Source organism: Canis lupus, chromosome 5 (genome assembly GCF_011100685.1).
Source record: "Canis lupus familiaris isolate Mischka breed German Shepherd chromosome 5, alternate assembly UU_Cfam_GSD_1.0, whole genome shotgun sequence".
NCBI lineage: Eukaryota > Metazoa > Chordata > Mammalia > Carnivora > Canidae > Canis > Canis lupus.
Genome location: NC_049226.1, coordinates 30,677,467 through 30,693,332, shown reverse-complemented (window position 1 = coordinate 30,693,332; position 15,866 = coordinate 30,677,467). Strand labels below are relative to the sequence as shown.

Sequence of the window (15,866 nt, the reverse complement as noted above, 5' to 3'; positions counted from 1 at the left end):
GGTGGCCCCCACCTGCCCCACCTCTGAGTGGCTCAGGCCAAAGGGCATCCTGCGGCCTCCTGACCTGCAGGAGGAGGGACGGAGGGGCCCAGGGCAGGGCCTCCCAGAGACCCTTGCGGAGGAGCCACCCTGTACCCCCCGGGGCTGCCCACCGCTTCCCCACCTGCCCCCACTCCCAGCAAAGACGTCTTGAGGGGCAGATAACAGGTGGTGAAAGGCCGACACCCTTGCACTTTGCACTGACCACACTTTAATCAGACCCAGGGGCCAGTGGGCCAAGGACCCCAGGCAGCGGACAGAAGGGATGGCAGGGACAGAGGGGACAGCTTCAGCCCCAACCCAGCCTCGGCACTGCTGGCTCCCCCAGGGGGCAGCAGGTGCAGCCAAAGGGAGGGGTGCGGCCTGGTGAGCACAGGCCTGCGCAGGGGCCGGGGTCTCAGGGTGCCTCTGGGACGGCCCGTGGGTGGGAAAGCAGGGCTTGGCTCTCCTCCTTGGTGCTATCGGGGGTCCCTGTGGAAGGAAAGACACTCGGCCAGCCGCAGGCAATGCATATGGTACCCTGGCCCCAGGCCCGCACAGTCCTCACCTCCACTCTCAAGACAGACTCTAGGACCGACCACCTCCCTGCACCTCGCTGGCCAGCACCCAGGTCCACCCCCTACCTCCCGGTGATGCCAAGCCTGCTGTGGCCCCGCCGCCCTCCCAGCCCCAGTCTGCTCTCCACACAGCAGTCACATACTAGATAAAATGCCCGGACCGTCTGCAGACACGACACATGGGCTCTGTCTCCAAGCAAGGCCACAGTCCCTATAAGGCCCCCCAGACTCCCTGCTGTGGCCCCATCACCACTGCCCTCGCCCCTCCCTCTGGCCCCTCAATCCACCGGCCTCCCTGCCACGCCATCACCTCAGGGCCTTTGCATTCGCTGTTTGTCTGCTGGGAGCCCCTGCCTCACCTCCTCCCAACCTTTACAGCCCCACAGTCGGTCACCTGCACGGTGAGGACCTTTCGAATGCCACAAGCTGCTCCCATGCATTCCTTTCCCCTACATCACGCCTCTCCAAGACCCTGGTCCCTGTGGACTCCCGTCTCTTGCTTGTCCCATCCCTGCTCTGGAGCACGCACCCCATGAGGGCTTGGACCGGGAACCCTGTCCCGACACCTGGCGCAGAGTGGGGGTGCAATGATGGCTTCCAAGGAACCAACACAGGAGCAGACCTCCAAACCGAGCGGCTGGGGGTGCATGTGCTGCTCCCATGAGCCTGGGCATGGGGCCTGGTCCAGGTGGGGGCGGAGTACCTGGGCTGGGCCTCCGGGCCTGAGTCTGGTCCCTCTCCAGGTGCAGTGCGGTCAGCAGGAAGCAGCCACCACCCAGGGCGATGACGAAGGCGCAGCACAGGAAGCTATGTTGCAGGCTGAGGAAGCGCTGCAGGTAGGAGTCGGGGCGTCGGGCCCTAAGGGCACTGGACACCTGCGCAGAGAGACTGTTGTGCCCCCGCTGACCTCACACCCATCCCCGCATCCCTGTGTCCCCGCAGACGAGCGCGTCCCTTACAAGTCCAGTGAGATAGGGGCTGCCGGCATCCCCCAGGATGTGGCCCGCCGTGATCTGAAGCGCCTCTGCCGTCCCCCGGCACCGGGGCAGCACCACAGACTGCAAAACACAGGAGCACAGGGCAGGAGGGTGCCCCTTCATGCCCCCTCCCTGGGGATCCACCCGCGATGCCTCCTGTATGCATTCTGTAGATCTCACGCGTACACATCGTGCACTCACTCAACCACTCCCAGGGAGGTATGGTTATCATGCCCATGTCACAGATGAGGAAACTCTCTATGGGAGGCCACATAACTGGCCTGGGGTCACTTGCCAGGAAACAGAAAGGCTGGGATCCCACCCTGGGCCTGCCGCTCCAGGATTGACCGACAACCCCTGCCACCATGTGTTACCTGCCCGGGGTATGTGTGTGGGGGGCTGCCTGGTGGTTCCCTTGTGTCTGCTCCTGAACACTTGGGAGACCGAGAAGGACCAGAAGGCCACCCTCGCTCCACCCCGCCCCTGGGTCACTGATGCACAGGGAGCCGAAGGGCACTTTGGGCGGGGACCCAGTGAGCAGAGCCGTGGAGGCTGGGGAGTCACGGGGCAGGCCGCAGGGCCTAGGGACAGGCCTCAGTCCTGTGGCTGCTCAAGGACACGGAGCCACTCTAGCTAGAGGAGCTGGACCGGCCACCAGGCCAGAGCAGGAGCTGATTGTGGCTTCGTACTGTCCCCGGTGCTATGACTCTGCTGTGAGGGTCCAGGGCAGCCGGCTCCCCAGGACTCTGCGGTGCGGGGACAGGTGGACCCTCCAAGGGCTGAAGAGGCTGGGCTGCAGCTAAGACCCTCGGAGTCAAGTCCCTGGGACCTGGGGGCCCAGAGCAGCCCTTACGGCCAGGGCAGGAAGTGCATCCCCAACCTGCTCATCCTGTGGCCTCACAGAGCCCCCGGGTGGAGGCAGGGACGGGGGCGGCCCAGCAGGTAAGTTTAGAGGGGAGAGGCTCTGGGCTCTATTCTGGGACAAAACACCTCCGTTCCTGACTCTCCTTCCTCACAAGAGCTGCTCCATTTACAGTGGGGAGCATGAGCGGCACCACCTAAGGGCCTGCAGTGTGTGGGGCAGCAATGGCAGGTGCACAGGCCTCCCTATGTGGCCCTCACATCCCACACGCGGGGGTGGGCAGAGCAGGGCCCCGGAGACCAGGGCAGGGGCGCCTGCAGAGGAGGTGGGGGGAGCCAGGTGGCTGGATGCTGGGACCCCACAGGATAAACCCATTTCTGCGCTGTTCCTGGGGGGCACAGGGAACTCAGCCTGGGGGGACTCCAGCCCAGCCTACTGGGGAGCAGGACCCTCCAGGACCCTCCGGGCAGGGAGGTGTGTGCGAGGGGGGCCTGGGATGTCAGGAGGCAGGTGCTTCTCAGGGCTCAGGGAGCAAGCTCCCCATCAGGGGCATGTTGGGTCAAGTCAAAGTCCTGGGGAGCTGGCTGCCCTGGACCAATGTGTCTAGGAGGCCACATCTCACCAAGAGGCTTCTGGAAGGTGGGAAGCTGGGGGAAGGGGGGGCAGATGTCCTCTTGGGAGGGCAGGCTCACTAAGCTTTGCTGCTGGAGACCTGTGAGCAGGGGCAGGACCGCAGGGAGCACCTGCTGTGTGGTTCTGGACAGCTGCCCCACACAGCCAGGTATGTCCAAGCACAGCCAGCAGGCCCGTCCCTCCCCCCTTGCCCTGCCTGACCCTCAGCACACGGCTCTGCCTAGAGCCAGCTTCTGCGGGTTCATCATTCTTGCACACGCAGTCCTCACACATCTGCGGGGTGACCACGTGTTGAAGGCCCAGGCCATGAGGGTGCAGGGACTACAGGGGTGGCTCTCCACTCCACCGAGGCCCCGGAGATGTGGGGGTACAGGGTAGCCAGGATCCCCGGGCCTCAACGTGGCAACCCCTGGGGTTGACCTCCTGTGCCCTGGGGCTCCCCTGCCTGCTAGCCGTGCACCCTGCCGGGCCAGGTGGGATCCCTCCTCCCTACCGACCAGGAAAAAGGACTGAGGCCCTTCATTGGTGTGGGACCCAGTCTGGGCTGGAGCCGGGGTCTCATGTCTGTAGGAAAGAGCAAGGAAGACCCACCTGCCCTGCTGCTTACCCACTCCCTGGGCATCAAAGGGCAGCTTGTCCACACCCACTGAGCCTGGGCGGTCTACACAGGGAGTGAGCCCCTCATCAATGACAGTATTCAAGCTGCCCTTGATGGCTGAGATGAGGACACCTCCCCCAGGAGCCAGAGGACAGGACCGAGGAGAGCCCTGCAAGGCGCCCCGACCAAACCCTCGTGCCACTCATTCCACACTCACGATAACCCTCAGGTATGTCACCCTGTCGTCCACACGGGGAGACCAAGGCCCAGGGACACAGAGTGATTTGCCCATGTCCTGCGCAGCTGGCAGGTGGTGGAAGCCCATGTGAGCCTCCCACTCTGCACAGGCCCCAGGCTCCCCAGGTCCCCTGCGCAGCACTGGCAACGCCAGCCTCCCAGGAGGCAGGAGGAGGGCTCATGGGTCCCCCAGCCCGTCCACACACCCAGAGCACAGGCCAAAGGGAAATGCAAGTGAGAGAGGGGGCGGGCTGGAAGTGGGAGCCCTGGAGTCACAGTGCTTGGGTCTGTAGGTGTTGTGTGACCTCGGGGCAGGCATCTGCCCTCTCTGAGCTGCAGACTGTAGGCCGGCAGGGGATGTTGGAGCGCATCAGGAAGGTCTGGTCCCAGGTAACTGTTGAGCGAGCCTGGCCTCCTGCCCCCTGGTCTCTGAAGCGCCCCCTAGCCCTGACCTGGATATACTTGGGCTCCCTCTGCTCCAGGGGAACCAGCCCCACACACCTACCAGCAGGATTTCGGCAACCACGGCCCAGTTGCAGGACAGAAGCAGCTCCCCAAGGGCCAGGAACACCTGTGGACAAGGGCAAGCGTCACCCTCCTTCCTGCGACCTGCTGTCCTGCCTGCAGAGAGGCAAGGGCAGCGTGACTGTGTGGGGGTGAGACCCTCAGGTCACCTCAGTTCCAGCAGCGCCCCAGCTGCGCAGACATCCCCGCCAGGGCGGCGGGGGCGGGAGGGCGGGCTGGCAGCCGTGACCTGAAAGACAGTGCCAGGCCTGACCCGGGAATGGCCCCCTCCCCGATGGACTGCCCCAGGCCCAGGCCTTGAGAGCTCTTGGGGGCCCAGGAGGAGGCGGCCTGACGTCCAGGCCACTGGGAAGCTGGGGAGACAGGCTCCAAGGGACAAAGGCCCAGGGGCTGCAGAGCCCCCCCCAAAAACCCTCCGTGTTCCCTCCAGGCCTGTGCACGCGAATGCAGCACCCGCTCTGTCCAGCCACCTGCCTGGCTTGGGCCCTGTCCCTCCCAGACATGTTTGCCTGAGATCACCAGCCCTGCCCAGGACTTCCAGGTCCCGTCCAGCACCAGCCCCCTGTGCTGCCCCAGTATCCGCTGGGCACTCAAGGCCACTGTGGACCCCTTGTGCCCAGAACCCCCTGCCTCATGCCAGGGGATTAGGACAATCCTCATTCCACTCACTCAGGAAGAGTTTATGGAGTAGCAAGAAGGGGAAAGAGTCACTTCTCAGAGCTTCCAGGAGCTTATTGCTGGAGAGGAATTAATCATTCCCACAGTCACGGGACCATGCCACAGCCCATGGTGGTTCCCCAAGGCCTGCGGACATGGGGGGGCAGGGGGGATGGGGGGGCGCTGTCCACTCCCTCCGGTCTCCCCTGTGCGCCACGGGCCAGGCCCTCACACCAGCCATGTCCCATCCCGGGAGCCCTCAGCCTGCAGCCCACCCTGCGCACCGAGTGAGGCCCGGAGGGAGGTCAGAGGAGAGCCCTGGACCCCCGTCAGGGAGGGCCTGGAGGGCGCTGAGCTGAGCCTGGGGAGGGGCCCTCAGGAGGCAGGGAGCTGGACTGCAGGCGCAGGCGCTAGGCTGGGGGCAGCCGTGAGCTCCCCCCACGGACCTGCCCCCCCAGGCCCTCGGGGCACACGGAGGGAGGCGCTGTGCGGGCAGCACCAGGCGGGATCAGGAAGTCCCCGCCACCTCAGCTCGGTCCACACAGGCCTGCATTCCAACCCCACCGGGTCTGACAAGCCGCCTGGGGGGCGGGGCGGGGGGGGGGGCGGGCCTGCCTCCTCCCCGCCCCCTGCACCCCTCTCCCTCCCCTCCCTGCCCCCCTTCTCCCCCTTCCCCACCCCACCACTTCCGCCTCCACCTGGCCCACAGCCCCTCCCTCACACCCGGGCCAGGGGCGGCGGTCAGTCGCAGTTCTGCGTCCCCTGCCCCCCACGTCCAGCAGACAGACCGGAATACACCTCTTCCTTCCTCCAGCTGCAGAGGGTGGATCCCAACCCGAAATAGAGCCCGCAGGCCGGGGGATGCTGAGGCCCGAGAGCACCTGGAGACCAGCGCAGGCATCCTCGGCGGCGGCAGGGTGACGGCCCTGTAATTACACTGGCTCCCAAGGCGCCACGGCCCCAGGACGGCGCCCCCCACCCCCGCCCTGCCCCGCGCTGCCCCGTGGCCCTGGCTGGGTCACCCCTCTGGGCCTGGCTTCCCTGAACTGCATGGCTGAGAGCCAGGTGCCTCCCACGGCCTGTGCTTCTGCCCCCACCCTTCCCCGAGACCCCACCCGAAAGGGCCTTGGTTTGGGGCCGCGTCTCCAGGAGGAGCAGGCTGGGCTGTTCAGAGCTGGGGCAGCCGGGCACTCCTGGATGCCCTCCCATGCCCAGCCAGGCCCCCAGCCCCTCTCTTGTGGGCTGGACCACTGTGCTCACCCAGGGTGACCCCCACACGGGCAGGGGTCCCCCCTGCTGCCATCTATCCCGCAGCCTAACTCTGCTCAGATGGCCCCCTCCTCCTGTCCAGCCTGTGGGTGCCTCCCTTCCCTCAGCAGCAGGCTCCCAGGCCCCTCCCGGCACCCCCCGGGGGGACTTCCAGCGGGGAACTCTGTCTCTGTCCCCTCATCCCTGCTCCATGGATGAGAGGGCCTGGGAACGCTGGGCGGGAGCCTGAGAAACATGGAGCCCCTCAGCCCCTGGCCCCCATGCCTCAGATCTAGAGGATGTCCCCCTGGAGCCAGGGCGGCCACGAGGAATATTCCTGGCCTTAGTCACTCCAGCCACGAACAGTCGGACTGTGACTCATGCCATCATACTCACATATGCTGCACAAGCATGTGGGCCCCCCACATGTGCAGGTTCACACAGCACCTCATAACCTGGATACACACCCCTTGCACACAAGTATATGCATGTGCAGCCAACAGGGGTGCCCCTCAACCTGACCACGTGTGGCAGATGCCAGACAGCCAGCGGCACACACACTGTAGGAGCCTGCAGAGTGAATGGGTGTGTATGCGTGTGCTCTCATGGGTCACACCCTCGTGCTCATGCACACACTCACCTCGCACACACCTCTCCTCAGGTGCACCTGCACACACAGGTGGGCGGGAGGGAGCACGGAGCACCCTCCCCAGAGAAGGCTCAGCCCCAGTGATGGGTGGTGGGAGGGGCCCAGGCACCAGCCAGCAGGAACTCATCTCTGACCCCCTGGCTTGGCAAACATCCCCCCTGGGCCGGGGGAGCCCCGGACAGAACTCAGGCCCCATCCTCCCTTTCCTGGGATCAACCCCATGCCCAGGGTGGCTGAGCCAGTCAGGACAGGCTCTGGCACAGACTGGCCGCCAGCAAGCTGCCATGCCGGCTGGCACACTCGGCCCCTCGGCCTGCCAACCGGTAATTTCAGGGACTGGCTTTAGGGCGTGAGGTACCACTCCACTCCCTGGGGCTGGCAGCGCGGTGGCGGCCTGGTAGGCAGGCAGGTGGGGAGCGAGGCAGTGAGGTGGCTGGTTCTGGCGTCTGCCTGGAAAACTCAGCAGACTGCGGCCTCCTGGGTGGGCCTTCCTGCCCATCTGAGCAGAGACACCTGCTAGATCCTGGCAGGGAGGTACAGCCCTCAGGAAGGGCGGGTGGGCCTCCCTGGGTCCCTCTGAGGCAGCCCCTGGCAAAGCTGATCACCCCAAGATGTACGAGTTGAAGAAGCCCCCTAGGACCAAGTGGTAGGAGAAGGCCCCCCCAGAGCCAGAGTGCCTGCGCAGCCCAACCATCTAGGCTACCCCAGGGGTCAGAGAGCAGGTGCCACGGCCACCCCGGGATCCTTCGCTGGCCCTGACCACAGCCATGGTGGGCACATGTCCTGGCCAACCTCTGGCTTCCTCACAAGTCCCCCATGGGCTCAGGGGACCTCTGAGCTGAGGAGAGAAGCATCTACCCCCAGAGACAAAGGCTCTGATGATGGCTGAGCTGGCTATCTTGGAGGCCGGGGCAGGGGTGGACAGAGACGCAGAGCTAGGGTCTAGTTTGGGCTGGAGGGGGCCTCACAGGTCATCCAGGGTGACTGCTGTGTGAAGACAGAGGGCGATCGCATTGCAGACTTCCCTTCTCCCCAAAAGTAAAAAATAGTAAGTCAGAAAAAACGTTTTTTCAGCAAAGAACAGAACAAAACCTAATGAGATGAACATTATGTTTGGCAGCCAAGGGAAGGGCCAAACAATTCAGTACAGACCTCGGCTTGCCCTCCCCACAGCCCCACAGCCAGAGGGACATAAGCTGGGTGAGCCCCATTGGAATGGAGATCCAGTGGGATGGCTGCTTTGTAGAGATGGGGGAAAGCGGACACGCTGAGCAGTGACCCCATCACTGGGGCCGCTTGGGGCCAGAGGGGTTCACCCTGGATCCAAGTAGACAGGGCCCTGTGTGTGCAGAGCCTTTCCTGCCCCAGGGGACCACAGGGCCCAGGGCTCCAACCAGCACTCCTCTTACCTGACCCCAACCCCAGCCAACCCTGACCCCGACCCCAACCTGACCCGGCCCCAGTGAGACCCCAGCCCCAGTGTGCAGCATCATCAAGGGCAGAGCCACCCCACGGTGTCAAACCCAATTCAGCACCGGACCAGAGTGGCCCACACTGCACGCTCAGGCCCAGCTCAGAGAACAGAGCAGGAATGAGAAGGGCAGAGATCGCCGGGACTCCCCTATCCACAGGCCCAGCTGTTGCCTTCCCCACCCACTGGATTGGAGGCCTGAGCTGCCCACAGGCAGAGCCCCACATGGCGAGCTCCAGCAGCGAGGAACCAGCCACACACACAGTCTGCGTGACACCCATGGCTACCAGTGAGCTCAGAAGTCGTCCCACCTCATTGGGCCTTCAGATAACACCACAGACCCTGAACCAACACTGACCACGGCCCGGAGAGGCTGTGAAGTGGAAGGTCCACCCAGGCCCGGCCCAGCTCCTGACCCCAGAGGGTGAGACGGTCGTGTGTTGCCTTAAACTGCTAAGTTTGGGGATGACTTGTCATGAGATAACTCATGCCTGGGCCACGCCATCAAATTTCAAGACTAATAACAAAATCTGTAGGTATCCAGATGGAAAAAAATGAGTCAACGGTAAGGATTTTTTAAAATATTAGGCCAACGTGGGGTGTCTGGGTGGCTCCAGTGGGTAAGTGTCTCACTCTTGCTGTTGTTTCAGGTCGTGATCTCAGGGTCATGGGATCGAGTCCCACATGGGGCTCCGGGCTCCTGCAGAGTCGGCCTCTGCTCCTCCCCCACTCACACTCGTGCACGTACACTCTCTTCCTCAAATAAATAAAATCTTTAAAAAACAAACAAGGGGCAGCCCGGGTGGCTCAGTGGTTTAGCACGGCCTTCGGCCCAGGGCCTGATCCTAGAGACGAGGGTTTGAGTCCCACCACATCAGGCTCCCTGCATGGAGCCTGCTTCTCCCTCTGGCTGTGTCTCTGCCTCTCTCTCTCTCTCTCTTTGTGTGTCTCTCATGAATAAATAAATAAAATATTTAAAAACAAATGAACAAACAAACAAACAGGGCAGCCCAGGTGGCTCAGCAGTTTAGCACCGCCTTCAGTCCAGGGCGTGATCCTGGAGACCCAGGATCGAATCTCGCATCGGGTTCCCTGCATGGAGCCTGCTTCTCCCTCTACCTGTGTCTCTGCCCCCCCCCCTCTCTCTCTCTCTCTCTCTCTTTCTCTCTCTCTCTCTGTATGTGTTTCTATGAATAAATAAATAAAATCTTTAAAAATTTTTAAAAAATAAAAAAAACAAACATTAGGCTAACTTTACCGTCTAAGGCATGTTTGATGCCAACAGACACCAGAACAAATGCAAAGCAAGGTAAAGAAAATTAGACCACATCAGATATCTTTCAAGGGAAGAGCCACAGAGAAGACAGGCCATGCTTTCCCCTAGGGCCTCCCCGTTGGCTGCTCCCTCCCCACTGCGCCCTGACCTCAGCCCCTCAGCCCCAGGCAGACTCTCCACTACATGTTTGATTGATCACATACATATTTTCACCTATTTTGTTCAGTGTTAGATCCCCAGAGCCTGAAACAGTGCCTGGTGCACGGGACACGCTCAGGAAGCATCCGATATGGGTGTGAATGTTTCTGCTCATCACTCCCAGGACCCTCAGGACACAGTGGAGGTTTGAGGGTGAAGACCCCCCGCTAGTTCCCCGCTTGTGAGGCCAGAGGCGCAGGTGGGGCTAGCAACCCCTGGGGTGGCCCATAGCTGTGGGGCTTCACGGCCACGTCCCAACTCCTCCCTGTGCTGGAGCCCAGATTTTATGTTCCCGCCCAGCCACTGAACATCTCCACCTGCTCCTTCAAGAGCCTGGGTCTCCCCTCAATTCTGAGCAGGCAGCTGCGGCTCAATCGAGAGACAGACAACGGCAGAGGGATGGCATGTGATGTTCGAGGGTATCACCTGGCGCTCTTGGGACTCTAGTCCCTGGGGGCTGGGTATTGCGCTAGGACAAGGGCTGGGTCACGGGCAGAAGCCATAGGCAGCTCAGCCAAGGACCCAGCCCCCCACCCCACCCCACCCCTGCCTTTGATGGGCCCCACCCCATGCTGCCCCATTGAGCTCAGGCAGAAAAGAGATAAGGGACTCAGGAGCAAAGCAAATACTTCTGCTGTTTTATAGCACCCTGGGGCCTCACACCCGTGGCAGCACCCCCGGCCGGGACTCAGAGCAGGAGCACGGCCTGATATGCCCCTCCGATGGCCCCAAAGCCCCCCTCCCAGGGGCTCAGCCCATCCTCCGGCCTCCGTGCCTGGGGCTCAGCCCTCAGAGCCTAGAGCCTTCTTCTCTGAAGGGCGGAGGCTCCGGGAAGGAGGCCAAGGACCCGAGTGCGAGCCAAGGCCTGCTGTGTGTGTCTGGAGCCTAATTAACAGCCGAGAAGCCCACTGCGCCTGCCAAGGAGCCCAAAAGGAGTGGGGAGACGGAGGGCTGGGTGCCGGCAGGTGGGTCTCAGGCACAGTGCCCCAGAGGGCTCCCCAGACCCCACTGCACGGCCCAGGAACCCACTGCCGGGAAACATGCCACACAGCTTGGCTTCTCCAAGAAATGTGGGGGCGGCCCCTCCTCCCTGAGCAGCATGCCCACAGCCACGAGACGCCAGGCTCAGCAGCAGACACGTGTGTGCATGCACATCCCACACACCTACCCGTTGCCCTGACACACGCATGTACACAGTCCCGCGTGCAGAGCAGCACACACAGACACACTGCTACACTCCAGGCACTTATGGAATGAACTCGCACATGCCTACAATCCACGCTCGGCGAGACCACATGGGGATACAGACGTGAGTACGCACTGGCACTCACATGTGCACGCTAGTGTCTCTGGACTGGACCCCATTCACCCCTGAATGCATGCTCACACGAGCTCACATGCCTGTGGGTCCATGCACCCTTCCTGGAAGTCACATCTACCTCCCCCAAGCAGTGAGACACGGGGCAGGAAGAGCAAGTCCCTGGAACCTGAGAATGCACAGAGATATAGATGGACAGACAGACGGAAGGGACGCGACCGACGCTTCCTACTGTGAACACCATTCAGTTTCTCACTCTTTCTGACACTGACCCAGACGCCCCCAAGCCTGATGATGGTCCCTCCTGCCCAGGCTGGTGTCTCCGTGTTCCTGTGCCTCCTCTTTCTCTCACACCCCATGTGGAATTATCTGGAAATTCCTCCAAGACACACCTGTGATCCACTCTCCGGCATCCATGCTGTGGCGCTGGCCCACCTCACCGCCCGGACCTCCCTGCCAGGATAAGGACGCCCATGTCCACAGAAGCCAGCCTGACTGCCCTAAATGGGGGCAGTATCAGAAGAATAGAGAAACTCAATAAAATCAAAGTTGGTAGCAAAATGGACAACTCCTTGGCGACACTGACCAGGAGGACAGGACAGGACCCTCGTCCCTGAAGCCAGGATGGAGGAGGCCTCATGGGGACACTAGCACCGCACACCCCGACCAGATTCCCCAACGAAGCCCAAATCCTTAGGAAGCTGCCAACCACCGCAAATGCCAGAGGAAGAAACGAGAAGTCTTCATGGATGCATGACAAGTAGTGACCGGTCGGAACCATGGGCATTCCCGCAGAGGAGTCCAGACCCAGACGGCGCCACTGCGGATCCTGCTGCCTCTGTAGGGGACTTAACGCACGTCTTTCCCCAGCGTGGGATAGGAAGACAGACTCGTCAGAGTGAGCCAGAGGGCGTGGCCCGGGCACCAAGGCCAACAACTGCAAGGAAACCGCAGCCACGATTCCCCATGGACACAGGTGCCACGTCCCACACGCACCCGCGAGAACGTGAGGCCAGCGAACGACGAGCACACTGTCACCTGGACAGACCCCCGTCCGGGGCAAACAAACCCCTCTCTCAGTAAAACCAGTCCCCATGTGCCCCGGTCCCACCACCTTGTCCCCCTGTCCATCCCTCCGTGGGGTCCTGGTGGCTCTCCAGCGCGGTGTGCCTGCTGCTGCCCCAGGACCCATACCAGCCCTCCTCCACGGGCTCCGGGACGGCCTCCAGCTGTTCACCAACACCTCCTCCTGGGGACCCCATGGCCCGTAAATCTGCCCCACACACCCCTGATCCCTGGCACCCCCGTCCTGAGCTCCACATCACCTGAGATACCGTGAAGTGTGTCCTGCCCACCCGCTGTCTCCCTCCACCGGGCTGCAGACACTGTAGCCTCCCTCACCCACCGCTGTATCCCTGAAGTTCGAACCAGCCCCCACCCTATGGGTGCGGGTGTTTGCTGAGTGACTGAACGGTGTGGCTTTTCACACGGCTGTCCACTCTGCATGCCGTGACCCCACGTGTCTGGCAGTGTGTCTCAGGCCAAGAGCCAAGCAAGATGGGCCCCACCCCGGGCCCCATCTGGGTCAGAGGGGTCAGAGCACAAGTAAGGGCACAGGCGGTGGACCCTCAGCCCCAGGGCACCGCAGTCAAGAAGGGCCCCGAGGAGGGACTGGGGGGAACAGGAGGGGTGGGGGGAGAAGCCGGGGTGTGTGTCAGGATGGGGGGGGCAAACAGCTGCAAAGGCCCTGGGGAGGTCCAGCAGGGGCTTCGGCTGCCTGCAGGAGGAGCTAGACTGGCCCCAGAAGCACAGGGAGCCCCCTCTGCGTGGGAGACACTGCAGTGGGTGAGGGCAGAGCCAGGCGCCCGCGGGGACACATCCTGGCACCGGTCCTGGAGGAAGGGGAGACGCGGGTGAGTCCAGGCCTGGGGCACTGGGAGATCTGTGCCCAGTGCCCACAGGACGGACAGAGCTGCAGCCTGGACCTCAAGATGGAATGTTGGTTGGACCTGCGAGCTCCAGAAGCCTGGAAGGCGGGGCCTGGGGGGTCAGTACAGCCTGACCTCGGCCTGGAGGGAGCCGCTTCCCAGCAGCAGAGGAGGGACGCATCCCAGGCCTGCCCACCATCCTGCCCCTTGCCCCTTGCCCCGACCTGCCCCTCGCCATCGCCCCCTCACCATGTCACCCCTTGCCCCTCACCCCGTTGCAGGCCCCCAGAAGGGTTTCTCTGGCTGCTTTGCCGGCCGGGGCGCAATGTCCTTTCCAGATGAGGCATCCGGCCCTGGAGATGGGCCAGGTGGCAGAGGGGGGACAGCTGTGTGCCCAGCGCGCAGCCAAGGAGCCTCTGCCTGGAGCCAGCAGAGAGTGTGGCAGACGCAGAGCTGGCGGGGGTCGGTGCCCAGACATGGAGGGACAGGCCTCCAGGAGCACCCGCCGCTGCAAGGTCAGGTCGATGTTGCCCTGCAGCCTGGATACTGCTCCCACCGTCCTCAGCTCCCCCAGCCAGGATGTCAATGTGCATCCAGGCCTTTATTAGCGCCTACTGTATGCCACGGGGACGACAGGGTCAGGACAGCATGAAGGACACAGACTCGTGTCGGTTTCGTACGCCCCACGGTCCATGTGGCCCCCTCCAGGCCTCAGTCTTCCAATCTGTGTGCAGGGTGAGATGCGCCCCTCCCCACCCCGGGGCACCGTGAGGCCTCAGGAGCCATCTGTTCGCTGGGGTCTCTGTAGACGCCCCTACGCAGGCCAAACACCCGGGAGGAGCCCCCGCGCCAGCCCTGCCCTCGGGCCTGAAGGAGACCTGCGGTGTCCTGAGCGCCCCAATCCCCGCTGCTAGAGGGGCGCCCTAAGGCCAAAGCACAGGCGCCCGAGAAGCCCCACCCACCCCAGTGGCCGCGCGACCCCACGGTGCGCAGAGCCCAGGCCAGTACCGTGACGTCCCGCGGGAGCGTGGAGTGTTCCAGAAAGGCTGGAGGAGCCGTAGCCTTGGAACCTGGCCACAGACGAGGATTAGGGATGCGGGGCGGAAGGGGCCCCGCAGAGCGCGGGAGGCGCGTGTGACCCCGGCCCGGCCTGGGACGCCTGCCTCTCCTGGGCCGTCACCCTTACCGCGGCGCCCGCACCGCCCGGGACCAGCCCGGGCCCCAGCCCTCGCCTCTAAGCCGGAAAGAACCACCCTCGGCCCCCTGAGCCCCCGGCGCCTCCAGGAACACCCGGTCCCTCGGTCTCCCCCACAAGTGCTAACTGGCCGCGCGGAGGACGCACTTCAAGGTCGCAGAGGCTCGGGCTCAAAACCCCGTTGTGTTCCTTCCCAGCTGTGCTACTCTGGGTAAGCCTCAGTTTACCCGTCTGTAAAACGGGGACGGCAAAGTCCACCTGGAAGGAGTGGTGGACATAACGTGGGGATAGGTGCGGCGTCAGCCCGCATAGACAGGGCCGCCCGCCCGCCCGTCCCCCGTAGGGACCTCGCACTTACGTAGGAGACGGTGAAGGTGGTCCGGGCCAGGAGGAGAGCCAGGTAGAGGCAGGGGGCGGCTGCCAGCAGGCTGCAGGCACACACGAGGGGCTCCGCCCGCGGGTTCACTCTCTTGAACCGCCTCGAGGCCTCTGCCCCCAGGACCACCCCAATGATGCCGGTCACTACGGTGAGGCTCCCGAAAATCAGGCTGATGTGGGAGACAAGAGGGTGCAGCGGTCAGTGCAGGGCTCAGCTCTGTCTTCCTCGTGACCTCACTCCTGGGTCCTCAGGGCCCCGGAACCCCCTGCTTGCCACCCCGTCTTGCCCACTGTGGGGATGGCCCTGGCTGTGGGGGTGACCAGCCCAGCTAGCCTCAGCTCCAGGGACTATCCCCACACTCAGTGTCCCACAGCCCCACAGAAATCTTAACCATCGCACTGCACCCAGACCTGCTCACCTCCTCGTCCCCCTCACTCACAGGATTGTGGGCAAGTGAACCTCAGGTCACTGAACCCCCACCCCACACCTGGCCATCACCTGGCCACCTGGCCCTGTGGTTCCCCTCGGCCCTGCACGCCCCTCAGGTGCCCCATCCTCATGCTGCTTTTCCCTCCTGCCCCTGCCCCTGCCCTACCCTGCCCCTGCCCCTGCTCCTGCCCCTGACTCTGCTCCTGACCCAGCCCCTGCCCCTGCCCCTGCCCCTGCACCCTGCCCCTGCCCTGGCCTTGCCCTGCCCTTGCCCTTGCCCCTGCTCCATCCCCACCCCTACCTCCGCCCCCAGGGAAGGCTATCTGTCCAGAACAAGACCTAGACAGGCCCCCAGAGGCTGCGTTCTCCAGTACAGACCCGAGCATGCCACTGCCCAACCCCCACCTGGACGCTGCAGCAGCCCTTGGGCCCCCACTTCGGCATCCGTCTAAAGGGCTCAGAGGGACACTGACGGCAGCCAGCATGAAGCCCCAAGTAGCCAGGGCCTCGCCCACCCCGGCAGCCCCTGCATGATTCAGGCAAGCCCCCTGCCAGCACCGAGGACCAAACCTGCCACCCCCGTGACGTCCAATCCCCCCCCCCCCCCAGTTTATAGGGCAGAACGTAGGCCCAGAGAGGGCAGGAACCTGCTGCAGGTCCTGCAGCACCTCACTGGCACAGCCCGGCCTC

At 63.5% G+C, this 15,866-nt stretch overlaps 1 protein-coding gene across 7 annotated transcripts in view; it reads right to left on the bottom strand.

The window, feature by feature from the left end:
- Nucleotides 1–230: 230 nt before the first annotated feature.
- SPNS3 (sphingolipid transporter 3 (putative)) overlaps nucleotides 231–15,866 on the bottom strand; it is a 29,276-nt gene continuing 13,640 nt past the window's right edge. For all 7 annotated transcript variants that reach the window (XM_038536401.1, XM_038536405.1, XM_038536406.1 and 4 more), the window contains 5 exons: nucleotides 14,727–14,916; nucleotides 4,409–4,474; nucleotides 1,556–1,654; nucleotides 1,300–1,471; nucleotides 231–510 (listed from right to left, as the gene is read on the bottom strand). In XM_038536401.1, coding sequence (XP_038392329.1) covers nucleotides 437–510; nucleotides 1,300–1,471; nucleotides 1,556–1,654; nucleotides 4,409–4,474; nucleotides 14,727–14,916 — 601 coding nt within the window. In that variant the 3' untranslated portion in view covers nucleotides 231–436. The remainder of the gene's footprint in view (nucleotides 511–1,299; nucleotides 1,472–1,555; nucleotides 1,655–4,408; nucleotides 4,475–14,726; nucleotides 14,917–15,866) is intronic.